This window comes from Chlamydotis macqueenii, chromosome 1 (assembly GCF_036417535.1).
Source record: "Chlamydotis macqueenii isolate bChlMac1 chromosome 1, bChlMac1.mat, whole genome shotgun sequence".
NCBI lineage: Eukaryota > Metazoa > Chordata > Aves > Otidiformes > Otididae > Chlamydotis > Chlamydotis macqueenii.
In genome coordinates, this window is record NC_141556.1 from 102,072,123 (window position 1) to 102,099,143 (window position 27,021).

At 49.4% G+C, this 27,021-nt stretch overlaps 1 protein-coding gene across 4 annotated transcripts in view; it reads left to right on the forward strand.

Annotated features, from left to right (window-relative positions):
• The first annotated feature begins 1,148 nt into the window (after window positions 1–1,148).
• Window positions 1,149–27,021, forward strand: part of IGSF3 (immunoglobulin superfamily member 3) — a 102,347-nt gene continuing 76,474 nt past the window's right edge. For all 4 annotated transcript variants that reach the window (XM_086763457.1, XM_086763485.1, XM_086763476.1 and 1 more), the window contains exon 1: window positions 1,149–1,461. In XM_086763457.1, the coding sequence (XP_086619583.1) occupies window positions 1,419–1,461 (43 nt within the window). In that variant the 5' untranslated portion in view covers window positions 1,149–1,418. The remainder of the gene's footprint in view (window positions 1,462–27,021) is intronic.

Below are 27,021 nucleotides of genomic sequence, written 5' to 3' on the forward strand. Positions count from 1 at the left end.
GCTTCTAAGGACTTGGCATCTTTTATTATTTTATTATTGCGCTGGTTTCTGCCTTTCTGTGGCACAAGAGGGCTGAGTTCCTGCATTTGCATCACCAAGACCTCACTGGGGACTGTGTGCAGGCAGAAGGGTCTCCTGCAAAGGGTCCTCATGGGGTCAGAGCATGGGGAGGGTACCTCACTCTGCCCTTGCTGTCACTCCTGGCCTCTTTTCTTATTTTTGTGAGCAGACAAGCAACTGAGAGTTTCTTGTGCAAGGACATTTGAACACTGGCACCCTTGAGAAGTGCTTTCTTGTTCATCTTGTATTTACAAGCAACATAAGCCCCAATTCCCAGCGTTGCCCTATTTGTGCATTCCAGTGTTTCCTGGATCTACTTTTGGCGCATTTCTGGCCCTGACACCTGGAAGCCCGGGTAGCACCCCGAGCTCAGCCGTGCCTGCACATCCGGAGGGCTCACATCTGGCAGCCGGGTGTACACATCTGGTACCAGCCCTGGCTTCGGGTGTCGGTAAGAGCGCATGGCGGCAGGGCGGTCACGAGTTGGTCAAAACTTGGAAGGACTTTCCAAGTTATTTTGGGTTTGCAGGGGAACAAAAGGCACCATTTACGCCGTTTGCCAACAAGCCGGGTTTCCGAGGAGCGCCCGAGGACCCTCTTTTTTTTCCCTACAACAAAGGAACCCGATTTATCCCTGCGCTCTTTTACCACCCCGGCCTCGCAGCTCCACGTCACAACCTCCCAAAATCCAGGCTCCGCGGCGCCCTCCCCTTCCCCCGACCCCCGTCTCAGGAACGCCCAGAGGCCGGTGCCGTCCCCGTCCCCGGTCCCCCTTCCCGCCGCCCGGGCGCTGCCCGCCTCCCTCGCCCGCCGGCGGGGGGAGCGGGCGGCGGCGGCGGGGCGGGCTGGGGCGGGCCGGGGGAGGAGTTTGGCGGCGGGGAGGAAGCGCCGGGCACCCTGCGGCGGCGGCAGCGCCGAGCGGGCGGGCGGGCAGGTGAGGGCGGCGGGGCTGGGTCGGGGCGAGCCGCGCCCCGCTGATTTTTAAAACTTTTCGGGGTGGGGGTCTTTTTGTTGTAGTTTCGTTGCCTACCCCGCCCCCGCCTGTTCCCCGGTTGTTTTTTTTTTTTCCGCGCCTCGGACGAGACGGTTTCTCCCTCGCCGCCCGCCTCTCCCTCGGCAGCCGTCGGCGCGGAGCGGCGGCGGCGGGGAGCGGAGCGGGGCGGGAAGGGGAGGGGAGGCGCGGCGGCCGCCCCGCTGCGGGGGCGATGCCCCCGCCTGCCTTGGCGCCTCCCCGTGCCGGCCCCGCCGCTTTCCCTTTGTGCCGCCGGGCCCGGCGCGACGCCTGCCCCGGGAGCCGGCGCCCCGCGGCAGCCCGCGGCGGGAGGTAAGGGCGGCCGCCCCCCCGCGCCCCGGCAGCCATGCGGACCCTGCGGCCGCAGCTGGCCTCCCTGCTCCTCCTCGGTAAGTGCGGGACGGGACGGGGCGGGGGGTCCCCCGGGCGGGGAGGGACGGGACCCCCGGAGGGCTCCCCGGGGTGGGGGGGGTGTCCCCCCTGCCGAAGCCTCCTCGTAGGGCTCCCCGGAGGGTCAACCCTGCCGAAAATACCCAACGCCTTCTCCCGGGAGTTGTCACTGCCCGCGCTGCTCCTACGAGAGGAGAGAGAAAAAAATATATATATAAATATATATATATGAAAAAAATAGATGAGGGTTTCATCTCCACCTGCAATACGCTGGTGGCCATCCGGGGTCCCACCGGAGCGGTAGGAGCTGCGGGGACCGGTACCTCCTCCCCGCCGGGCTCCGGCATCAACTTGGGCTGGGAGGGCGAGTGGCCGGCCAGGGGCTGCTCGGTGCTGGGGTCGGGGGGCGGCTGGGAGGGGAGTGCTGCGGGTAGAGGGGTTACGGGCTTGAACAATGAAGGCAGAGGAAACGCCTGGGGTAGTGTAGGCTGCAGAAACAAAGTCTTCTTCTTGGCTCTCGAAGGGGACATTGACATGTAGAGGGGAGGCAGTCCCAGCGCTCGTAAAATGCCGTTTGGTTGCTTTGTGCCGTCTCGCCGAACTCCTGCTGTAGTCCCTTCTTCTCTTCGTGCCTGCGTTTTGTACCCTGGGAACCGTTAAGCGTTAAGGTTTTGTCCCATCCCGCGAGTGCCTGCCCAGGGGATGGCTGTACGCAGCCCTGGGAAGTCCTTCGGGACCCCACTGCCAGATGAGAGATGCTGTAGCGATGCAAAAGATCCCTTCCTGCAAATTTGGGAAGAGCAGAATACAAGACAATTAACGTGCCTCTTACGTTTTTTGCGGCAGCCCATGTGTCTGGCTTAGTACTGCTGAGTTGATAGGAGCGTTTGTGGAAAATACGGCACCCTCGCGCTGCTTTCTGCCTGTGTGTGTGCAGAGCAACCTCAGCGTTGTTTTGATTTGCCTTTTCACCGGGAAGGTTTTCTGCTGGTATAAATGTTATTGAGAGAAGAGGCAGCGAGGCTGGTAATTTTACTGTCTTGAGAATTGCCACATACCTGCTCTGCCAATTTGGAAACCATGTCTTTACTTGAATTGCAGTCGTGCTTCTATCTCTCTCATTTGTGTGCATGCGTGGTTTTTCATGCTCTCTGTCTGTCTTTAGGAAAGAGGGAGAGAGATGACTCTTTGAAATGGTTTTGGAGAGGGTTCAAACTTCCCTTAACGGGTAGCTTTCTTCCTTCGGTTCCCTGAAAAAAGCCGTCTTAAAGCTAAGTTTATCCAGGGTGACTTTTCTCCACGAGTACAGGCAGTCTGTCGTAGCCCGTGAGATGGGTGTAGACAAGCGGCAGTTGCTTGCTGCCTTGGCTTCGCACGCTGAGTCTCTCTGGTCGAAGAACAATAACATCGCTCTGGATTAAATCTTCCTAATATGGAGCGAGTGAGCGAGCGGTCGGTTGCCTGTGTGCCGCTCCAAAGGGTGCCCGGCTGATGCAGCGCCTAGCAGCAGAGGGCATCGTCTTGTCAAAGACTTTCGGAAGGTACAGAAGTGGGACCTGTCATGCACACCACTGTACACCCCGCCTCGATGCTAACCCGCCAGCTGCCGAGGCCGCCCCGACTCTCTGCTTGCAGGGACTGGCTGTCTTGGTTTGACCTAAAACTGGCTCTAACCTGGCTTCGCCCTCGCTGGGGGATGAGCTGCGAGGTGTCTTCTGTCACTTGGAGAATCGGTTGCTTTTCAGAGGTCCCCAGATCCCATGGAGGATGTGCCTAGTTTGTAAAAACGTTGTGCTGGCCTCCTTGCGTTAAATGTGAGGCTGTTTTTAGTGGTAGGAAGCCTACCATGTGTATGCTCGGAGTTTAGTTTTCTTTTGGTGTTTTTCAGCTGGATTGCTTTAGACAGTTGATCTGCCTTTGCCCGGCTGCTGGTTTTAACAAAACCAGGGATGTGACTCAAAGCCTGGAGTTGCACAAAAGTGCTTTGGGCTGCTGTTTGTAAAAGTGAGACATCATTTGACTTAGTGGGGAAGAGGCTGGAGTAAAAACCCTTGTTTTGTAACGTAGATCTCTGGCTGGCTAGAAAAGGACTGTTGCTTTCCAAACAAGTGATGTTAATGCTAGAATACCTGGGTAAGGTACTGTGGCTTGAGTATGCAGGAAAAGAAATGCAACTCAATTTTTCCTTATCCTGTTGCAAACTCGTTAGAATTGCTGAAGGAGGAATCGTGGTTACGGAAAGAGCCGGTAGATGATTTAATGTAATCTATCAAGTGTTAACTAGCGACCAGAATCCAAGTAACTGCAAAACCAGGGTTTGAAAACCCACATCTGGCATGTGGGTGTAACATTTGTAGATCTCTGCTGTTTGTTCCCCTCTTGCTGCAGTGTTTGTTACAGGGTTCTTTAAACAAGTGGCACTTCATCACAGCAAGTACAAAATGGGAAAATAGAGCAAGTGCTGTAAATAATCCTCATGCAGCGATGAGACCGTTAATACTTGTGCCAGCCAGTGCTAATCCTATGTGTAGCTGCAAGATTTACCTTCTTTTTTGCAGGGATGCAAAGTCTGATACTCCTCATATTTATAGTGTAATATATAGGAAACACAATAGGCTTCTGGGGAATGCTGAATTCATTCATGTCGGTGACTGCTTTATGAATAGTTCTGCTTTTGAGTCTCCTGCAGTCTCCAGAATACCACCTGTGAATGCAATTTACGGCTCTTTGTGTTCAAACATTGCATATGTATATATGTACATAGACTCATTACCCTCTTCCTCTCTCTATTCATGCATAGTAATTGGTGATTTATTTGCGATTCCTAGAGGGGAGCAGAGCCTTCATAAGGTCTTGAAACAGCAGCTCACTTGTAAATGGCATGCTGGAGTGAAATAACGACGCAGAGGTGACTCTTGGAGGAAGAAGGGATGATTCGGAAGACCTGTCTCCCGGAGGGAAAGGGGTGCTGGCTGGGGAGCAGCCGGGTGCAGTTGACTGCCCCTCAGGTGCTCTGCTCTCGCACCCCTCCTGCTCTTCCGCTGCCTGCCCCGGCGCAGGGGTTGAGGGGGTCAGTGGCTAAAATGCGAGCCTAGATGCGATAGAGCCCAAAGGCTGCTTGGCTGGAGGCGAACAGAGGAGAAGACAGCAGAGTGGGTGTTTACACGCACGGGTTTTGGGGTTGCTTCTGTTTACTGAAGCTGGCGGCCTGGGAATGTTGCTGGCGCCTCATCTGCTCCTTGATGCATTGTTAGCGACGGTGGCCAAGATCGTGCTTTTTCCATCTGCGTCTGCCCAAAGTGCTCCGCCACGAGCTTCTTTTTGCAAGCGGGTTGGGCCGCCCTCAGTCCTGTGTTTGCTGCCTCTAGATCACCATGGTGTTGGACACGTCCCACGGGACCGGGTGGGCTTTGTCTGGGGATCATGTCACACAGGAGCTCAGCATGGCCCTGGCTGTCACCTGGTGTCAGACTGAGGTTCAGCTGGCTTTTCAGGTTGCCTGAGTGCGGTGGGATGCTACACCCTGCTGCCCTGTCAGTGGCAGTCTGGCAGGCTCCGCTCTTGCGCGTCCCCGAATGTAATTTTTCGTGGGGAGACTCCTGCCTGCAGTCTTGGCCAGACTGCCTGACATCCTGAGGCTCCTGCAAATCCTGTTTATTTACACAGGAGGTTTTGGTTTATGCGAATTGTCGTCTTTTAGTTGACCTTCCGTCAAGTTAGATGTCTTTATTAAAGCAGGTTTTATTGTAAATCGAATGTGTACTTGGAACACTTTTACCAGACCCATTATATAAAGTGAAAGGCAGAATAAACAGCGCTGCAGACCACAGAGAGGGGGGTGGGAGAGAGAGGGTCATAGGGAGCTTGGGAAGGAGAGCATTGCTTCTGTTGCCAGGGGGCTTACTGAATTTTCTGGACCAGGAAACTGCTCTTTAAAAAAAATCTTCTTTTAAAGTTCTTCCTTTTGGTGTCTCCTGGCTTCTTTCTTACCCCTGCAAAATCAGTCATGGATTCAGCCATCGTCCATAAGGTTATACAGTCTAGTAGGAAGCCAGAGGTGTTTTAGCTCAGTTGCTTTAACTAAGGTGAACCAGAGTGCTATAACCTGAAAGCGTGCTCCTCGCTGTCTGATAGTTAGCAATCTGCAGACCCTGCCCAGAAACTTCAGAGCACAAGGAAAACCGTCTGAAAGGAAGGGAGAAGCTTTTCAAGCACAATTGGGTTTTCTTCTTGTTGCTAGGGTTCCTCTGCTCGTGATTCGGCTTGTCTACTGGTATCAAGGACGTTTAGGCCCTCCAGCCAGTGTCTGGAAAACCGCAGTATTGTGATTTGCCTTTGGCTTTTAAGTTGCTAAATACTCCTTAATGATAACCTGCTAAATTGGTTTTGACTCCATTTTTATATTGGCATCTCTTTCCTAGCCATATAAAATCCTCTTAAGGAATAGTTCTCTGGCAAAATGTTAGGAGACGTTTAGCATCTGTTTCTTATCAGTTGTGGGGAGGCTAAAATGGAGCCTTTCCTGACGAAGCAGGGTTTGATCAAATTGCAGGGCAGTGAAATGGGGTGTGCAGCTGCCTTCGGTGGGTCTAGGGTGTCTGCGTGCGTGTATATGTCATTTCCAGCTCTAACCTGTTGCTCGCCCTGTCTCCATCAGCGTTCTAAGAACGTGTTTCCAGTGATGTATGTTTTAGTAAGCTTTTTGTCGTTAGGGGCTTTAATTAGCAAATGGCAATGAGACAAGAGGAAATCTTGCCTTTCTAGCTGCTGCTGAAGTCCCATTTCAATAGGCAATTGAACACGAGCACAAAACCAGAGCATCCCAGCTAAGTGATGGGAAGCTTTTCTTGAAAAGGGAGAGGCTTTGACACTTCAGGGCTTGTACTGTTGCTGCACAGTACTTGCACGAATGCTAAAAAGTGGCGCTGCTCCTGAAGGGAGTTATTGCAGGCTGGTTCCTGCCCGGCGTTGGGAGGGTGCAGGCCAGGGTGCTCGTGTGAGGAGCTTGGTTTTTCTGAAAACTAGCTTGTTTGACTTGAAAGTAGATCCATTTTTCATATGGTCCTGCAGACATTTATGGGGGCCCAAGGGAAGGAGGGATGCTAGGGGAGGCAGGTGGCTGGAGGGCGCAGTGAATTCCTTTGACTGGGTTACCCTGGTTTGCTGTTCATGCACCAGGGCCTCAGTACCAGGGGTCCAGGGCATGCGACCAGCTGCTCAGCCGTGCTAAATGGGTGAGGGGAGCCCAGAGTTTGGCCACAGCCACTCTTAACTGTTACTGGCTCCTGACAGAGGCTGCCTGCTCTGCCCTGCGTAGTGGTTAATCTGCGGTTTCTGGCTAAAGGCACTGCCTATGCCCTCCTGTGGCTCCTTCCTTCTGATTTTACTCTGCTGCTGGTGATTCCTTGGTATTTCCAGGTCCATTTCCCACTCTTGTTGGGTGATGGTTCACAGGGAGGGAAGAGGTGGCCCACTGTTAAGTGGAGGAGTGGGGAAAAGGTGAGCCAAGGGAAAGCACTAGGAGGCAAAGGAAGGTGAAGAGCCCAACTGACAAGGAAGATAGATGAGAACAGGCCGTGGAGGATGGATCTTACCAAGTGCTGGGCCTTCCACCACACCCATAGCTTTTAAAGTGTTGAAGACTCCTGAGAACAAAAGAAACTGAGATACTGAGGATCCATCCAGATTAGTTCTCTTGTTCCTGAACAGTGTACTCGCCACCGCTCTCGGCTGACTGCTCCTTTCCTACCAAGCTATTCATTCAATTCGGGACTTGAAAAATTATCTAGCACTTCTCCTGTCTCTTCTGATCTTGGCAGCCGTAAGACTTTGCCAGCCAGGAAGGGCTGAGGCTGCTGCTGAAGTGCAGGAATAAGGAGATTCCTGTGCAGTTTCTGGCGACAAAGTTGGCCCCATCGGGACAGTAGAAACCATCTGGATCCAGAGCATATGCCACAAAGCAACTGCATGGCCATTAGCACTGTTGAGCGTTACTCTCATGCCAGTTGGTTGGTTTGGTGTACAGGGTTTTGTTTTTCTGGCCCTTGCAAAACAGCTCATCAGGGTCTAACATGGTTGGAGGTAATTTTGATGTACAGCTGTTGTGGTGCTGCTGAGTTTTGTTTTCTTTTAACTAGTGGCAGGGAACTGGAATTGATATCATTCGCCTAGTGTTCCCTACTCCGTACACAAAAGTGAATCGCTTCGCGTCCTGGCAAGTGTGTTGCCCTCTGGAGTTGTGATGACAGGGGAATAGCAGGGAATGGGTGATGCATCTGGGTTTTTTGGGGATTATTTTTTTTGTGTGTGTGTTTGTTTTCTTGGTGGTTGTTTTTCCTCCCCTGCTGTGTCTCTGATGTCTCTGCCTGAGGCACACTGTCACTTTTATGGCTTTTGGGCTTTGTATGGAAGTTGATAAGCTTGTTAAAGGGAACTGGGAGCACAAGGGGAGGTAAGTGTGTTTTTCGATGGACTCTGTAGTGCTACATGTCTGTCCTGCGTTTGAGAGGAGCTCAGCACTGACCCAGGCTGCTGTGCGAAATGGGTGGTTTCTGAGGCCTTTAGAGAGATGGAGGCTCGAAGATGAGATACTGAGTCCCCAAAAAAGCAAAAAAGATTTCTGTTTGCCCCTCGGGGAAAGAAGGGCTCTGGTCTCTCATTAGAGCGTGGATATTAAGGTTTGCCTGCTTAGATAAATTGAGATTTTGACTTCTTGGGCAAATCTTCCTGTTACCATTCAGCACCATCATCAGGGACACAGGAATCTGCCCAGGTTCCTCCAAATCTCTCTGACAGTGGAGCTGGGCCTTGAATAAGAGCCACAGGAGAAGGCAAGTGCTTGCTGTCAGAAGTCATCCAGAAGCCCTTTACTCCGGAAAACCGTACTGCTGGAATCTGGCACTTATTAACTCGAGTTACTCCGTACCTAGGATCTAGCCAAAGGGCTGTGGCTGGCTGCCAGGCTGAAATTACCAGCCTGGGTGTCAGGCCTTGTTGGTTCCTTCTTGCTAGCTTGAAATAGGAGCTCCCAATGAGCACGTGTGCCAGCCTTTCTTCTAGTCATGTTTCTTCTTACGGCTTTGTAAAGTGTTCAAGGTAATTATAGTACTTACTAATATTTATTCCCTTCTAAGCAATTATCTGAATACGTTTATCTCCGGTGTGCTTTCAAAGTACTCTACCCCCTCTCCCGTATCATTTCATCTCCCTGGCTCAGTGCTTTCTGCTCCCTCCCTTCTCATGCAGTCCTTGGTCCTCAGCATCCTTCACCTCCTGAATATGCTGCCAAGCTTTGTTTCGTCTCCTGGAAGTTCCTGTAGCTTGTCTAATCCCATTTCCGAGGAGGGATGTTTGCTCCATCTCGCAGGGGATGATGGTTTAACTACCCCACCAGGCGCTTTGCTATGAAGGGCATGGATACCGAGAGAAACTGGGCTGGTGTCATGCCACCTCCCAGCTTTCTGCTGACTGCTGGTGGCCTGCAGACAGTGTCTTAAGAGCTCCTGCTGAAGGGTTTGACCTTTACGCCTGCAGCGTTAGCCGGCGCCTACAGCAGGAGTCGCAGCATGCAAATTCCAGTGCTTTCTTCTGAGTTGTGATATAATTGTAGGCAAGTCATTCTGTCTCTGCTCTCGGCTCCTTGAAGTGGAGAGAGTGGCTTAAAAGGTGTCGTGGGATTTTTTTTTGAGGAAGAGTACGGTATTAGGGCTGAGGTATGACTTGCTGCCGTTGAGCGTGCAGGCTGCATTTTTCTTGTACATGTTGGGATGTAGAATGGAAGAGATTGTTATGCCCTGATTGATTTCACTCTTGGTGTTAGGAAAAGAGACTGATTTTTACTTTGAGCTCTATGGTGTTACTTACTTGCACAAGCTCTCTCGCTTATCCTGTGTGAATGGGACCAGCCTGTCCTCGCCACCCCGTTATGCTCGTGGGGTGTATGTAGCCCATGTGACTGTAACTCGGAGCTGCTGTGATTCATTCCAGCCATCGGTGTTACAGCAGCACAGTTAATCTATGGGTCACTGGCATGTAAGGAGCTGTTATGTCTAATCAGTCCTGTGCCATGAGCTAGTCAGCAGTTAAATCTAATCCAGAGTGTGTAGCTGCCAAATGCTTTAAGTCGCCAAGCACTTGCTCCTTTCTGCTGTAAATAAGGCAGACTTGAACAAGATCAGCTTCAGGTGCCCTGCCTGCAAGTAGGGATCAGAGTTCAGCCTGTGATGCCAATGCCGCAGAGGGGCAGAGGCTGTCCAGAGTCTGAAGGGCTGCAAGATAGGTGTAAGTCTTCATATGTAGCTGTCAAAACGCCTTCCTTTTTCTCATCTCAAATTGCTCTTTCTCCCACCCCCTTCCCCTTGCCTAGGTGTAAGGAGAGGTGTGTTCAGAGGTACTGCTGTTGTCGTTAGAATATAGAGGGACCTTATCTGCATTCTTGGACGTGTTCAAGTCTTGCTTAAGGTGCCTAGTTTTGTTTTGCTCTTTCCTCGTTTCCACTGTCCTTACACCCCATCCATTCCTCTTGAATTTTCCACTTTTCCCTAGCCCCAGGTTAGCCCCTTTCCTCTCTGTAGCAAGAGCTCTCCTATGATGTGCTTGGAAGTACACCTCCTGCTGCTGCTGAAGGTGGGAGAGGTGAGGCTAAAAACTTGCTTCCACTGCAGCTTCCGCTGCCTTTGGGGGGCGAGTCATGGGAGATCATCCCATTTATCTTTTAAAGGGAATAACTTTGCGAAAGTACAGGATGAAGACTGCCAGTTGCTATGCACAGGAGTCTGCCGTTGGTTTGCTTTGGCTTGGGTGCTCCCAGGAAGCTTGGCAGAAGACCCTCGCTGCCCTGCGACCGCCACACAAAGGAAAGGCAGTGCGGTTACTTGTGGTGCTTGGGCTGACTCTTTTTTTTCAGCCTTTGCAGGGGAGAAGGTGGCAGTGAACGTGTGGTGGGAAGGAGGTTGGTTTCCTCCTAGGGTGAGGAGTTACCGTGTGGCTGTGCTGTCTCAGGCTGCCCTAAGCTACATGGGGTAGCGTAGGGCAGACGAGGGGTCAGAGAGCTGTGCCTTGAAGAGGTCTGTTGCCTCTTCTCAGCGGCCTGCCCATGATGGGCTGGTGCCACCCTGCTTCTCCTGGCTCTCATCTGGATCGCAAAGCTGGATCGTTCAGCCTGTCCCTGTCTTTCAGCTAGCTTGTTTTGGGGGAGGATGTAGGGTTGAGAGGGGCGAGTGTGAGGGAAGATTTACTATGCGTCAAATACCTAATAGCTGCTCTAGCAGATCCACTGGGATACATTACTAAAAGCATCCTAATGACCTTGACGTAATGGGTTTGAGCCTTGGAAACCCGCTTGCTGGGAAGGACAGCCTAGGACTTTCTGCTCAGCTCTTGGAGGATGAGTGCTGGGCTCCTGTCATGGACCAGGGCAAGGAACAGGAGCTGACTTTTTAGGGTGCTGGCAGCTACCCATCCCTCTGTGAGAAGGAGCTGGAGGGGAGCCATACGCAGGGCTTTGGCATGGCAGAGGAATGACTTGGGAGGCTTGGCCAAGCACCAACTACTGCTGTTACCTCGGAAATGTAGATTACCAATGATTGCAGCTGTCTGGAGGCCAGCTAAGTCCCTGAAGAGATTTAATCTGAGGAAAGAGTAATTTTCTTTATGGAGACATCTGAGTGCTGGTGGAAGAGAGAGAGATATGCAAAGCAGCATGGCTGTAGCTGAGGCTGGCTGCCTCTAAGCCTGGCTGCTGGTAGCACATGTGGGAGAGAGAGGTGCTGCGGGACGCAACTCCCAGCCCAACTATGGGAGCCGTACTCAGCTCTGATGCTCCTGCTGCTTCTAACCACTGCTGTTCCTGAGGTGGCAACATCTAGCCTCCTCCTCTGGGCACTGGCGGTGGCCTGGGGAAAAGGTGAACAGTTTCATGCCTGCAAAAGTGCTGGAAGCAAGAGTCATGTGTGAGGGGAAGGTTCATCAGTCTTGAAAGTTGCCATGAAGACCCCTGAGATGGGTGGGGGTCATGAGGAAGGGGTAGAAATGAGGGTGGGAGACAGTAAGAATCCAGTTTTCCAATACGTGATACTAGAAATGCTGCGGTAGAGGTCCTCTGTTGTTACTGGGGTGATCAGCATTGGTTTCTAAATCATTCTCTGTATGTGGATGCAAGTCTTGTGTGTGGGTAGGGTGAAGCGAGGCTTCTGGGGAAGTGTGTTAACAGAAGGCCAAAAATAAATTATCAAAAGAAAGAATTGAGAAATTAACAAAGCTAAACGGATGTATGCAGCTCTAAGAAAAGGGTGTCATATTTGAAAGCATGTTTTTGAAAATCCATTTGCTTAGTCATCTTCCAGATAACTTAGCTATTTTTACCTTCTTTGCTCTGATGACAGTTCACTGCCTATATAATGGGTTTAGCATCTACATTTTTTTTTTTCCTAGTGTACAGGCAAAATGTATTTGCTAATTTTGAGCTGGCTTTATAGAATTTCTATACCTCTTGGCTGTGAAATAAGTAAAATACTGTTCTTAAAACTATTTTAAAGGAGCATAGCTGGCATTATTATTTCTCTTCTAACGCTTTTTTTTTTTTTAACACATCTCCCATGTCTGCAATCAAATTTGCATAGAGAATATATTCCCTTGCCATTTCAAGTGTAATAAAGACCGTGCCCTCAACTCCCCCAAACAGAAGAGTAGTAATGTTTGGGTTAAGCACAGTGATCTACTGGGGAATGAGTACAAGATCAACGGCTTTTGCAGACTTTTATTTCTGTGTGTTTGCAGGGTCTGTGGCATTGCTAGTAGGTTGCTCACAAATGGTAGCTTGGATTACCTCTCTTGCAGGCAGCAAAATTTGCATCTTGCCATGCCTATTTGGTCTGCAAGTGGTGATGAGAGCAGTATACTCAAATTCAGATTTTCTGAGTTACAGTCTGCAGTCATTAGGGTAGTGCTTAGGCCCCAGAGGCTTTTTCCGTTTTTTTTTTCCGTCCTGTTTCAGTAACTGTGTCTCTTGTTATCTTGTTCCTGAATATTTTCTCTTGTAAGAGGAGGCTGTTTGTTGCAGCTGTTAAACCTCAAATGTCTTGAAATCTCCCTTAGGGAAGAGGAGGAAGAGTTCCTAAGGTTTCTGTGTAAGCAGACTACCGAAATACCTACGTGTCTTTCCCAAGTATTCAGCCAAGAGGTATTCTTGGTGCGGTCCTAACCAGCTGATGAATTCTGGCTGGTTCAGCCTTCAATTCCTCCCTCTCTCTCTCTCTCTCTCTCTCGCTGTGTTGAAGGGGCTTAGTAGGGGAGCAGCAGTTTCTTTTCTCTTTTGCCATGTAATGGTACTGGATGCCTCTGGTTGCTTTTGTCAGAGCAGTGTAGCTAGGAGGTGTCAGAGGAAATTATGGATGTTTATTTGGTCTCCTGGCTGGATACAAGGATGCGAGTTTTAGTGAAATGTGCGTTGAATAAACATTGGGTAAATCTCCTAGGATGAGAGCTGCCTGGAAGCCAGTGTCAGGAGCCATGCTTGTCTTCATGGCAGGATTTAAAAAAAAACATTTGTATGAGAAGAGTTTTGCACCCTGCTTTTGATTCCCGTTGGTTCAGTGATTTGTAATGTTCCTCCTTATGTTCCCTTTAAAGCCAGCCAGTGACCTTCGGAGAGGATTATTGGAGTAAAATTCTCCAAAGCCTATATCGCCATCAGAGTTCCTTCTTTCTCCTGCTTCCACAGCCCCAGTGGCTAACCTGGGCCCAGGTGCAATCCATTGCTGTACTAATGTTCTGGAGTCATCCCCCGTGCTTGCTGGAGCCCCTCGGTCCCACCTCGGGAGAGGGGTTTTGTCCGATTTGTAGCACTTTGCTAGGCAGCAGTGGGTGAGCAGGCCCAGCCCTGGTAGCAGCTCAGCGATGCTGGAGCAGCTGCAGCGCGGTGGCCTGGCCTCTGCATGGTTGCCACTTCAGCCAGTTGCTGCTGAAACTTTCTCCTTTTTGGCTCCTGCTTGAGTAGGGATATGGGGCCATGATTCGCGTGTATTTTAGAGTTAGTTTTCTCACTAGTAAAAATAAGAAACGCTCATTTTTAGAAAGAAACCCCAAGCACGCAGCCCCCATCTCTGTGGCTCTGTTTCATCTTGCCCTGTGGCATCTTTGACCCCTGTGTCCCCGTAGCCGTGCCTGCTTGGATGGACTTTTGCAGCAAGGCTGCCATCTCGCACCACCCAGATGGGCCTCGAAAGGGCCTCCCGCCTCGCTGGGTGGCACCTGCAGCAGCACAGCCACTAGCACGGGGCACAGAGCCCTGGCTGGCCGGCTGCCTGCCGCATACGTTGCGGGCCTGGGTCACTTTTTTAACCTGGGCACAGCAGAGCAGACGTCTGACTTCATTACGCCATCACGGCTGCAAAATGCAGGCTGTAAAACTTACTTCAGTGCTGCCATCTTTGTTTGTAAATCACCCACGTGGAGGACAGAGCCATTTGGGGAAGGCAGCCCTCAGCACAGGGCAGGGTCTGAGGAGGGGGCTGTTGCTGGCACAGGGTGTGTGCATGGCCGCCCTGGCGTGGCTATGGCCCCCTTCCCGCCTAGATGTGGGTGGTGGTGGCAGCACCCTGTGCCATGTCCCCTCCTGGCCCAGCCCCTCACCGCAGAAGGGGTGGGAGCTGTGTCAGGGCCGCCAGTGCCCCTTGCCTTCATGGCAGTACTCTGTCCCAAGTGGGAAAATCTCAGTGTCTTCTCCTTCGTGGCGTGGCCTGAGAAAGAAATCAGGGGCGACGTGCGCCATGGTCCCTTCACTCCTGCTGCCCCCTTGAATTGTCCTCCCTCCTTGCAGGGAGATGCAGGGGATGCCTGGTGGCAGGAGGCCTAGACAGGAGCACCTGGGGCCTGGTGGGGAGCAGGTGGCTGTGGCAGACATGGGGGCACCTCCACAGCCTGGGGTGGCCACAGCTTTGGGCGCCGGGAGTGGCTTTCTTATGCTTTGGGACATTTACCAGGAGCAGCCATGCACCAGCAGTGCCCTGGCCTTGCCTTGTGAGCTTGTGTGGGAGATTTAATTATTCCTCTGTCTCTGGAGGTAGTATTTCATAGCTGCCATGGGCAGGCACATGTGAAGCTGTCCTAGTGGGTGCTTAAATGCAACCAGTGTCAACCCTCACCACTTGCAGTCCACTGAAGCAGACTAGGGAGGGGGAATGGCATCAGCAGCTGAGGCTTACTCTTCTCTGCTTCCTGGCCCTGCCTCCCTCTCTCTCCCTCCATCCTCCCCATCTTTGTGCTGGTCTTCTCCAGCTCTGTGAGTCCCCGACTGGTCTGGAACATACATTGCATTTTGGTGCAGCTGCTGTATCTGTTCAACTTGGGCCAGTCAGTTGCTGTTAATGCTTATAATCAGTGTAAAATCTCTGGAGTGCAGCTATTTACAAAAACAGAACACCCCCCCCCCCCTCCAGACTTGCATCAAACAAGAGTTTTAATCTCATAAATTTAATTCCTCTAGAGTCTGATAACTTGGGCATGTTGAAATCAGATAAATAAAAGGCCTCCCTCCCTGGTAGCTGCGTAAGCCTTTCCTTAACTTCCTAATCAGAGGGGATGAGGCTCTGCTAAGTAAGTAGTTGAAGATCAAAACTTCTCTGTACATCTGCTCAACAGGGAGTTTAGGCAGGAGGGCACTTAGCGTGGTGTATTGACAGAGGAAGGGCTTGCCTATCCCACACCCCGTTTTTCTCAGTTGATGGAGAAATACTTCTTGTTTAGTGACAAATGCTGTTTAGTCACCCTCAGATACGCATTCTGTGTCTAGAAACTGGGACTGTGCTTTCTTCTAGACCTTTAGATAACCTGCAGCCCTACGAAGGGGCAGGTCTGCTCTTGCTGAATTCGGGGTGTATTGCCTTTGGAGGATCTCTTGAGCCACACTACCCTGTTTCGTCGCATAGGTTGCTGAGACACATTGCTTTGGGAGGCAGGAGGGCATTTGGACTTGTGCCTGAGGTGTGGTGTTGCTGAGCTGATGCTGTAATCCTGAAAAAATCCAACTTGCAGCTTTTTCTAGCTTCATATATCAAGTGAGACTTGCGGTCATTAAGGGCACATCCCTTTCTCTGTTGCATCTCTTGTGGTGCTGGAGGATGGGGCTCCTCTCGTTCAGCAAGTGCTGTTGGTTAGTCCAGGGTCTTTCCTCCCTGTGCCTAGATCATTCTTGCTGTAACAAGTTACCTGGCTTGCCAGCCAGGCTTTTGCTTGTCTTGGTTTTCAGCCAGCACCACTCTCCCCCTTCAGGGTCTTTCCACGTTTCCTATCCCCTGCCACCACTGGTGCCACCTTTCTACTTGCACCTTGGACTTGGATTTCCCCCCACCTCTCTTCTTTTTCTCAGTATTTGTATCCCATAGCTGTTTACACCACTGACGCAGTGGCATCTGCCCCTGCTCCCCAGGACGCTTTTTCTGCCGTGTCTCCTGGCCCCACCATCTGCTGCCTCTGCTCCTGCTGTCATGCAGTGGTGTGAAGCCGGCATGAGTCCTCTGACCGTGCTGACCTCCCTGTCTCAGAGTGCTCAGCTCCTTCCCTCTGCCTTGTTCCTCAGAAACGCTTTAACTTCTCCTGCTTTACTGAATGCTTCTAATGATACTTCCCTCCCCTTCTCCACCTTCAGATTTGCTCCTCATACAAAGAGGACTGGCACAGGAGTAAGGGCCTGCCTTTACCTGGGGGTTTGCCCTGTGCTCCTCTCCTTCTCCATGTTCTTCACAAAGGTAGATTTTTCTAACCCTTTTGCTTGCCTTGAGGGTCCCAGCTCGTTTTCCCTTGTATCTGTCATTTGCTTTGCTGCTCGTAGCCTCTCTCCCTCAATACAAAGCTGCTTTATCCCCTCCTCCTTCAGCAGCTGCTCTGTCCTCCGCAATTCCTGTGGGATGCTCTGTCTGGAGCTCTTGCCTTCCAGCTCTCTGCCAGTTTAGTCTGTCTCTGTGATTTACGTTGCAAGGGTCTTCTTAATAACCCCCACTGCTCTACATCTCAGTCGTGATCCAGCGTTACCTTCCTTGACTTAGCAATTGCCCTTGTGATAACCAGTTTTGGTCTGTTTCTGGAACAGTTTCCTTTGAGTCTCGTTGTCTTTGCCTTCTCCTGTCTCTCTGACAGGGCTTTTCTTACATCCTCGTGAGTATACCCTACCCAGCTTCAGGGTTTGGTTTTTTGGTGGCTATCGGGGGCCTATTCTGTGACACTGTCCACCTCTTCCTACAGTCCCTGCTTCTTGATAATTTTATCCAGTAATAAAAATTGGACTGGCCTCTCTGTGCTGATGTTACAAGTTCATATTTCTGTTCAAATTAAAATCTTGACCTCTTTCTCTGGTGCTTACTTATATGCATGTGCATGCACCTGAATCTTTCTGCTTAGGAAGTGTAAGGTGCAGTACTTCCCATCGATCTCTGCCGCTGAAATTTGTTCAGGTTTTTTGTTGCCTGCTCATTCCCCTGAACTTCGAATTAGTTCCTCCTTCTCTGCCCTGCCAAATGCAAGATGCTTGTCTTCCCTTTAAAAGCCCTTCTCAGCCTTGTTTTACCTTGTCTTTTCTAGCGCTTCTTTCCTTCTGTGTGGTTTTCCATTCCCAGCCTCTGCCTCTCGTTGGGTTTCCTCAGGCTGGGTTTTCGGAGAAAGATGGCTTATCTGATTGTGCTGCCTCACCTGCCGCCCCTTCCTGGATAACCTGGCAGCCCTTTGGCCAATTCCACGCAAATTTGACGGGAGTAGAGAGCTTGGAGACAAACGAGTTCCTGCAAGTCTTGTGAAGAGTAGGTAGCTGAGTTGGGGCGGGTGGCAGGGGACCGAAGGAGACAGTTTTCTTCAAGGGCTCTAGCAGTGCCTCCAAATGACTGCCAGCTGCAGGAGAAGCTCCCGCTGAAGCTTGCAGACAGATCATTAGTCTCAGAGACAGCTTCCCTCCTGAAGGCATAGGAAGCTAGGCTTCATTAAGTCTCCTGCTCTTAGGGTTGCTTGCTGAAAATGGTGGCTTGGAGCTCTTTCATTTTGTTCAGCGTGCTTGGGAGTAGCCTGCAGCAGGCACCTGCAGCACTGCTTCACCTGATGCCTTGCCACAGGGCCTGTTAGAGACCTGCCATCAGGGTCTCCCAGTAGAGAGAGAGACCACGGCACTTCCTCACACGCTGCCTTGCTCTTTCCCACTCTCTAGCCTCTCTTGACCCATCTGCTGCCTGTCTGAAGGTGCTGTTTCGCAGTACGGCTGAGCTGGTGCAAAATCCCAGCTTCTAATGAAAAGCATTGTTTGCCTCCATCCCCAGACACCAAAGAAAAAAAGTGCTCCTGCTGTCTCAGTGGAAACAAACAATTCTTTCCTTGGGTCGTTCTTCTTTCAGCTCTCTGTGGGGATCGAGAATGGGGAGAGGGCTGTGTATGTTGCTGGGAATAAAGCGAGTGAGAAAGCAAGACTGCTTTTTTCCCCATGGTAGCTAGTCCCTAGATCAGCTTAAACTGCATCGTGAAACCACATTTCTAAACTGAATTTCCTGGGATGAGGGTGTTTCTGCTGCTGTTTTTTCTGTAGGGGAGCTGGCACAGTGAGGCTGCTCTGAGTAGGTGCTTGGTGCTGAGCTAAGGTAAATAAGAGCCTGTGGCAGTGGTGAATGCAATTCTGTTGGAGCATCCTTCATAGGATGGTTGAGGTTGGAAGGGACCTCTGGAGATTATCTGGTGCAAGCTCTCTGCTCAAGCAGGGTCACCTACAGCAAGCTGCTCAGGATCATGTCCAGATGGCTTTTGAGGCTCTCCAGGGATGGAGACTTTACAACCTTTTTGGGCAACCTGTGCCCATGCGCAGTCACTCCTCACAGTTTATTTAAAAAAAAAAAACAAAAAACGTTTTCTTGCACTTTCCAACTGGTCAGTCCTCCATGGTTTCCTCCCCAGGGAGGAAAATCGCATCTGATTCTCCTTCTTAGTCGTTGGTAATAGTATTGCGTTATGAATGTGTGTAGAGGGAATAATTGTACCTTGCTCCTTCCCAGACTGGAAGCAATAGTAATGTAAATGCTTCAACACCTCTCTTTGTTTTTTTTTTTTTTGTTTTCCTTTCCAAATACCAGAAAGCACCTGTCCTCCCATTTGAAATGGGAGCCTTGGTAATTTGGTGACAACTCTGATAGTCTCTGTAGCATGTCAAACTAATAAATTACAGTGTAAGGAGATGAAGAGTTCTGACATCTTAATTAGCAACAAGAGGCAGCAGGTAGCTGAAGAATCTCCCCAGATCTGTGTTTCTTTTTCAGGCATAGCGTCTAACTGAATCACAGATTTTGAGAGGCAGCATCTTGCTGGTACTTAGTAAACAGAGAAGAAACCAGAAGAAATTGGAGGGGGGGAAATGGAAACTGTCTGTGTTGTGTGGCCATGCTTTGTATTCTTGTGCACTTTTATGGTGGGGTGGAAAAATTGCTTTGGAGAAATGCGTGCTTTTGGCCAATACATTTGACTTTGAGGATAACTTAATTTGCTGTTTACCCAAAAGTTCTTTCGGGTGAAGAAGAGGTACAAGATGGCAGCTTTACCTTGCAAATGGGATATTCTCACATGCTAATGGCCATGGCTGAGGGGCACGAATGTTTCTTTAGCATGCTGGAAGGAAGCGGGAGAGGTTGCTCATGGCTTCATTCATTTTTAGATATTACACTTCATAACTTTTTGTAGTGGCACTGCTAGGGAGCTGTGTGCTCGAAAGGAGGTGGGGAGCAGGTGCAGAGCCCATGCCTAAGGATACAGCTGGAGTGCTGGAGGAACAGCATGCTTTGGGAGGGAAGGAGGGATGTGCAGCAGGGCAGTTTGTCATCAGCTCTTCAAACTTGTCCATATCTAACAGATTATTGTCAAGTCTCTCTTCTCAGAAAGCAGAAGATTTGGGGTTGAGCAATTCCTAAATGGCTAATTGAGGGAGTTGATTTGGAGTTTGGAAAGCAGATGCTCTGGCCCTAGCCCAGAGGAACAAGCGTGCAAGTAGAGGTCCTAGAGAAAGTCAGGGTGCCAAACTCCTGAATGTTATCCTTACCAGGGTAAGGGAAGACCTCGAACCACACAGGGTAAGGGGAGGGGAAGGAAGCCAAATAAAAGCTTCTAGGGGTATGGGAAGCTGGGCCAAAACACTGGAGTTTCTCTTTGAAGGTAAAGGGCGGCACTTGTGTGTACTCACTCCCCATTTGTCTCAAATGAAGAGAGCGAGAAGTTTTACTTTTCCTCAGGAAAAGTAGATTTGAGCAAAGGTAAGGACAAAGCACTCTGTGAATAAGGAGTATTTTGAGAGACCTCTTCATGAAAAGGAGGGAATTCCTTTAATGAAAGACTGGATAGTAAATGCTATTTCCTTTTGGCAAGGAAAATGTGAAGGTGAGATTTGGGACTCCACACTCTTCTCTCCTAGGAGAGTATTTTAAGCATCTGGGATATTATGAGGTGAATTACAGCAATAATAGGGGCATTCAGTTGTTTAATAATGGGAGAGATTGCAGAGCATGCAGGAAAATGAAAAAAGAAGTGACATTAAAACATTATTGACTGTGAAACAAAATGAAGTTTCTTATTGTTTGAGAGTGAGTGATCACACAGGGAATAACATTTGACAATTCGAAGAGTGACCCTGGCTGTTGAACATGTAGGACCTGAAGACTAAAGAACGATAACAAAAAGAAATAGAGAGGCTGCAGGGCATAATGAACTATGTCAGAAATTTCCTGCCTAGCTCTGTCGCTCGAACAATTTCATTTCGCCCCCCTCCTCTTGATAGGTTGGGAACACATACTAACTAAGAGTTCAGCCATCTGAAATGTGTGTTGACGCTTCATAGCTTTGGTGCTAGCACGGCAGTGCTGAATCTTTTAGAGGTCTGGGAGCAGTACTAGAGACGCCAGTGTAAATGGTCTGTCCTTACTTGCATTTTAAGAGCTGCAAGAACAGAATAGAAAATACACATAGGAGTCTTGGGAGACTTCACTTTTGTGCAGGTCTACACTAAATCTTGCAGTGGAGTACCTGTGGTTACAGCTTCAAAGCTCAGGCTGGGAAGGCAGTAATGAAGCCATCACTGCTTTTCATTGGAAAATATAAAAGGAGGCATTGCCTTGGGCATTGCAGCAGGCCACTGTAAATGCTGCTGCATATCGCAGTGCTTAACCAGACCCGGAACCAGCCGTAGTGATAGAAGTCACTAGGGCGTGTATTCTGTAGGCTGTAGGAAAGAAGAAACTCCGAAGGACAAGACACAAAGAACAATGTGAGTTAGAAGTAGTGTGTGGGCAAACCACATTTCCTGCCCGCGTATTCCAAATAAAAGTATAATCTGCCAGGGAGCTTCTGCTTGCATATTTTTCCCATAATGATAAGGGTAACGATGGTTTGGTATATGAAGAGCATGCTAATCTGAGAACTGGAAAACATCTGGGAAGGCTCTGTTCTGACCTTGGAGGAAGAGAAATAGTTGATTAAATAGATTCATGGAACAGGCTCTACCTTGAGTACAGAAAAGAGCCTATAATGCTACTGGAGTCAAAACTGTATCTGGAATACAAGGATTGCAGATTATAAGGGACTTTTTTTTTTTTTTTCTTAGTATCTTTGCAGGAAAATAGTTGAACTATAAAAAAGCAGCAGGTGTGTTGCTCGAAGGTATTTGAGCCCCCAGCAGTCATTTACCATTATGAATCTGAACCACCAGGACAGTCAGCTTGATTTCCCCCCCCCCCCCGTACATCAGCACGTATTATTATTCACCTTTTCCACCAGTTTCTTGAAAGCCCGTGTGAAGTAAGGGAGCTGAGCACCTTGAGCTGCCGAGCTCAGGGACCTGAGTGCAGAACAGCTGCCTTGCTGTCCTTCTTCCTTTTGTTAATATGGGGTACTGCTCTTTTCTCTGACCACAAGCGTGGCTGGCTGGCTTCTGTATGTTTGACCCCGTGACTTTTCAAAGTAAAACTATGCTAGGTTAAAGTGTAGTTTCAGAACTTAGTGCAGACAAGTAACTTTAAATCTACGTTCTGATGGGATGATTGAGAATGATAGAACTGTAAGAGCGGGGAGATCTCCTGAAGAGCATCCCCCAGGGCAGGTTCATCTCCAGCTGTGGTATTCCTGAAGAAGGTGAATGTCTGTCAGAGGGAGCTGTAGTGTGAGCACCTTCAGTCTCACAAAGCGGTCGCTCTGCTGCCTCACTTTCCTTGCTACTGGGAAGTTAAAAATATATCTAGCCCCCATGTCCCACCTGAATCTCTGCTGTTCAAGTCCAAGCTTATTGTTTCTTGTCTTCTCAGTGTCCAACATAAATTATTCCTTCCTCCTTCCAGCATTTTTAGAAGTTTAAAGGTTTTAGTAACAGAGATGATCTGTGACTCAAGAATATGCCATTCTAAGGTGGTGTTAAAACTATATCATATTTTAACATACCTAACTGTAGATACAGAGAAGGAGCAGTTAGAGGAATGTCACATCCATATAGTATGAGGTTTGCTTAAAAAAAAAAAAAAAAAAAGGAAAAATCGGAAGAGCAGATCACATTTAACACTGTGCCGCTGTAGAATACCAATGCTGTACTGGGGGAAGTAAGGAAGTCGTCTGTCAATATAAGGACCAGATCTGAGAAGAACCAAAGGATGAAAAATGCCTCTGATCTTGGTGAGGGGGTTGGATGTCTGACTGGATGCATAATTATAACAGAGGTACAAGACCCCTTTTGCAGTCAGAACTTGGGAAGCTAGTCACAGGCCAGAACAATCTATGGTGATTAAAAGAAATGTCACCTCTTCATATTTATTGAAAACATTTTTCTTAAAAGACGGTAAACATCTGCTGTGGAAGTCAGCGGCTGTGAGACGGAGCAGCTAGCAGAGATGAGTGAAAGCAGTTGTGTTGGAAGAACAAAGAGCTTCATTGGCGGCTCCTGTCTCGTTTGCCCATGCTTTGATATTTCCCCACTGATTGTGATATTTCCATACCAATTATTGTATAAATTGTTCCTGGCTGACCTCTCTACTTAGCCGTCCTTAGTTGGCTTAGCAGTGGGAGGAATTTGAATGAGGTATGGAATAGCTTTTTGAGTCGGTTCAGAAAGGATGGCCCATGTGCTGGGAGCGGTGGGATGGATGGTGGCAGGAGAGGAGGAGGAGGATAGGGGATCAGGCACCCTTGGTAGCACAATTTAAACATCAAAGCAAAGGGGTGGAGGATAGGGACAGTGTTGTTCTGCAGGTGGCTCCAGCCAGCCTTTCAGTACAGTGAACTCTCTTGGCATGACAAAAAATACATTGAACAAAATACTGTATTTTCCCAGAATGAGGCTTTACAGTAATAAGGGGAGGGTTACCACATGTTTTCTTCTGATAGGATTGGTTTTTTTCCATCTGGCAGCAAGTTGCAGTATACTGAGATTGTCCCTGCTGTGACTCCTTTATGCAAAAAATTAAGCTTGAGCCTGATTTTTATTTGTGTGCGTTAACAGGAGACTTCACAGAATAGCAGGTGCGTGTTGCTAGAAGATTATCTCTGGTTTAGTATTACCTGTTGGGACAGTCTCCCAGAGAGATTGCGTTAGTCTTCAGCCAAGGAAAAATAAGACGGCTGCTTGGGGAAGTGTTCTCAGTGGCTGGACAATGGTTTGGAAGAGCCTTCTTGAAACAAAACATGTTTTTGTGGATATCAGTCCCTGCTTTTTCTCAGACTCTACAGCAAGGCTAAGTAAGGAGCATGAGCTTAGAGGATGTTAACTGTCCTGAGCAACTCTGGAGAGACCTCGCTTGGAGTACCGTGTCCAGTTCTGGAGCCCCCAACATAGGAAGGACATGGACCTGTTGGAGAGGGTCCAGAGGAGGGCCACGAAGATGATCAGAGGGCTGGAGCACCTCTTTTATGAGGACAGGCTGAGAGAGTTGGGGCTGTTCAGCCTGGAGAAGGCTCTGGGGAGACCTTATAGTGGCCTTCCAGTACCTAAAGAGGGCTTATAGGAACAATGAGGAGAAACATCTTAGCAGGGCTTGTTGTGATAGGACAAAGGGTAATGGTTTTAAAATAGAAGGAAGTAGATTCAGACAGGACATAAGTAAAAAAATTTTTACAATGAGGGTGGTGGAACACTGGAACAGGTTGCCCAGAGAGGTGGTAGATGCCCAGTCCCTGGCCAGGTTGGAGGGGACTCTGAGCAACCTGATCTGGTTGGAGATGTCCCTGCTCCTGGCAGGGGCGTTGGCCTAGATGACCTTTAAAGGTCCCTTCCAACCCGAACCTTTCAGTGATTCTAACTCGCTGGCAGCAAATGCCTGTGCGGGGCACGATGCTTCTGTTTTGGGGTAGGGGAATGGAAACGCTGAGGAGGAGCAAGTTGGAGGGAAGCCGTGCTTGCTGGGCTACAATTAATCCTGTGCACCCCGTTACTTTGTGAAAGCAGCCAACGCAGGGATTGCTGCAGCTCAAAGGCTGCCGCCGCCTGCCCTGCTGTTCCCCATGGCCCGTTGCCTGTGAGCTGCAGGCTGTGGCATCGCCCCGCAGCACTGCTGTCCTTGTTTGTGGTGGGCTGCCAGTATGTGGGAGGCAGGGGGCAAGCAACAAATTAACAACACTGGGTGGTAAAGCAACAGCACCCCTTGGAGTGGATGGAAACGCTGTTTCCTTGTTAGGGGCACGGCATCCTTTCCTCGCCCCTATGGTCGGAGCAGGCTGCAGGTATGCCTGCTGCCTCCTGTGGCATCAGGCCAGGCCAAAGGTGCTGAATGCAGCCGGAGGAAGAGTCTGCTGGCACGTGCCTCGTCTCAAACCAAGCCATGCCGTGTGTTGCAGAGCAAGGGCCAGCTGGGTGGCGAGCCTGGACTCCTGCGCCGCTCTCGCCTGAGCGAGCCCCGGACCTGCGGGAGGGCAGCAGTTGCCGCTGCCCGTGATGCACTTGGCGCTTGCACCTGCTCTTGGGTTGTGCATGCCCAGAGCATCTCTCAAGCTAGGAAGTGGACACTTCAGCATAACTGCTCTTTAGCGTTTGTGTCTGAAGTGTCTTCATTACTGGGGACTTTCTGCCAGGTCCTGTGGTCTGCTGCAGATGCTAATTTGTCATAGCCAAATAGGATTTATGCACGCTCCCCTTCCCTTCCCTGCACACGGGCACAGGCTCCCGCTTCAGTTCTGAGGATGTTTTGAGAGAACCAGTTCAGCTGGCAGTGTTCAGAGCAGAGGTAGCCACACTTGTAGAGAAAAAACTGAAATGGTGCCTTTTTTAGCTTCTGTTGTAGTATAGCCAATTCATAGTCTGCAGATGAGATGTGACCCATATGGCTGAAGAGTATAGCCTGGCAATGATACATGTTTTGAAGGAGCTTGAAGACAGCTGTACTAGTTCAGACTAAGGGTCCTCCACCTAGCTCAGTAACACGGCTCAAAAAGCTGGAGGCAGACAGCTCTGCGACTGTATCTTGGTTTGAGAGCCTCCCAAACCTGATGTGATGCACCTATTCAGTAGTCCCCTTTCAGGTGCTTGTCCCACCCACATTTCAACCCATGTAAACTTTCCATATCCACAGCATCCCTGGGCAAGAACGTCCCAAGGTCTGCTGTGTGCAGCTGCAAGAATTGCCTCGCTTGTTCTAACACTGGATCTGACCAGTTTGAGTTGTCGGCCCTTGGTTTTTAAACTAGAACGGATGGTAAATGGTCAGGTTTTGGCCATCCTGTCTACGGCATGCATGTTTTTATACACCTTTACCAGATTCTCTTAAAGTCATCTTTTTTTTCCAGGCCAAAGTCCTCACCTGCTCCATTATTTCTTATGTAGAAGCCATTCACTAGTGTTTGTCATCGTTGTTGCTCTTCTCTAGCACTTTCTCAGGAGCACCTATAAATTGAACAAGCAATAGTGACAACAAAAACCCCTTAAATGTGCACTGTGTATTTGCTCAAGGGACAGGGAGAGGAGGGAAAGGGATCTCTTTGGAAATGTTTTCTGTCTAGTAACTGTAGTCAAAGGCGCAAAGTAATTTTTAAAGGAAATTTAGGACTAGTATTATCAGTTATTGATAAGTACTGCTTCAGAGCTTCTAAGTGAAGCAAAACGGCTGTAAAGCTGCAGGGGTAGAGGTATCCCCTTAAGCTACATAACCCATTCAGTGTTCAGCACTGCCAGCTGTGCTTCTGGAAGATACGGAAAAATATAAAGATTTTTTTTTTTTTAAATTGCTCTCTAATGATTAGAGACCTAGGAGAATACTTCTAAGAGCTCAAGTTTCTCTTTTAGATTAAAGATCTACTGGCAGTGATTATTGATATCTGAGATACCTTAATGCAACTTGCTCTGGTGCCTTTGGGTGTGGTGCAGGCAGAACTCACGCTCTCAAAAAATAAGGAGTGTTTGCGCAAAAGGTTCCTCATCATTCTGTCCCTAATTTTTATTTATTCTTTTGGTGTGTCAATGCTGTGGCAGAGCTCCTGTGTGCACAGCCATCCTTGCTTTCATTGCACTCACCTATCCCTCAGTAAGCCTTGAATCGATGTTCTCAGATACAGTTTTGCACACCTATTCTTCTGAAAGGGACCTGAAGGTCCACCTCCTTCCCAAAGAGTAAGTGTTTGGCACTTTCTGAAGTGGGGCATCTTCACAGTATTTCAAATCGGGCACCTGAAATGACCGGTCGTGTTTGGAAAACCTGAGTTCTGCACATCTCCCCATGGAAAACTCTGATCTTGCCGTAGTCAGCCGACGTTTCTGAGAGGGGGCAGGGACTGGGCGTCTTCTGGTGCCTGGGTCCTGCATGGTCCCCTTGCTGCATGACCTTGAGTCTGTCACCCAGCGGCACCATCCCCTCTTTCTGCTGCCTTCTCCTCTTTCCCCTGCGCACCTCCTGTCTCCCAAAAGGGGCCTGGGAGATGCCTAAGCCAGCAGGAAGCGTTGAGAGCTGCCTGGCTGTTGTTTGGCTTGCTCTTAGCTCCAAAAGACTGGCAACAATGGCCTTCATCTGGAGGGGATAAGGATCAGTGAACGTTTCCTCCTTATCACACGGGATTTGCTGCCTTTTGGAAAAAAAAAAAAAAAAAAAACCTAAACAGATGCACAAACCTCTTGTTTCTTACTAATTTTAAAGTAGCTCTTGGCTCACTACCTCCTCTGTATCAGCCCTTGCATTGTCAGTAAATTATATTGGATTTGCAATTAAAAGCCAGCTGTGCCAGTGAAGTACCAGCCAAATGCCACCAGAGCTGTCTCCTGGGCGTCCTAGGGGAGGTGTGGAGCACACGGCTCCTCCTCCAGCGAGCTCTTCTCTCGCTTCAAGAGGAAGAGATAAGAGTTTAAAATGGGATCTCAGGCGCATTATTTTTGTTAATCAGAATGCTTGCTCGCTAAGAAGCGCAGTTCTTTTCTTGATACTGCCTGTTCATGGATACAGCAATTCCCAGAGCCTGAAAACTGCCAAACACCCTTCACTGTGCAAAAAGTTAACCGTTTGAGGAGACAGCTTGTAGCGGTGGATGTCTGTCTCAGGCTGATTGTTTTTTCTCCTTCCCTTTCTCAGTTAAAGTCATTTATTGGAGAAGTATCT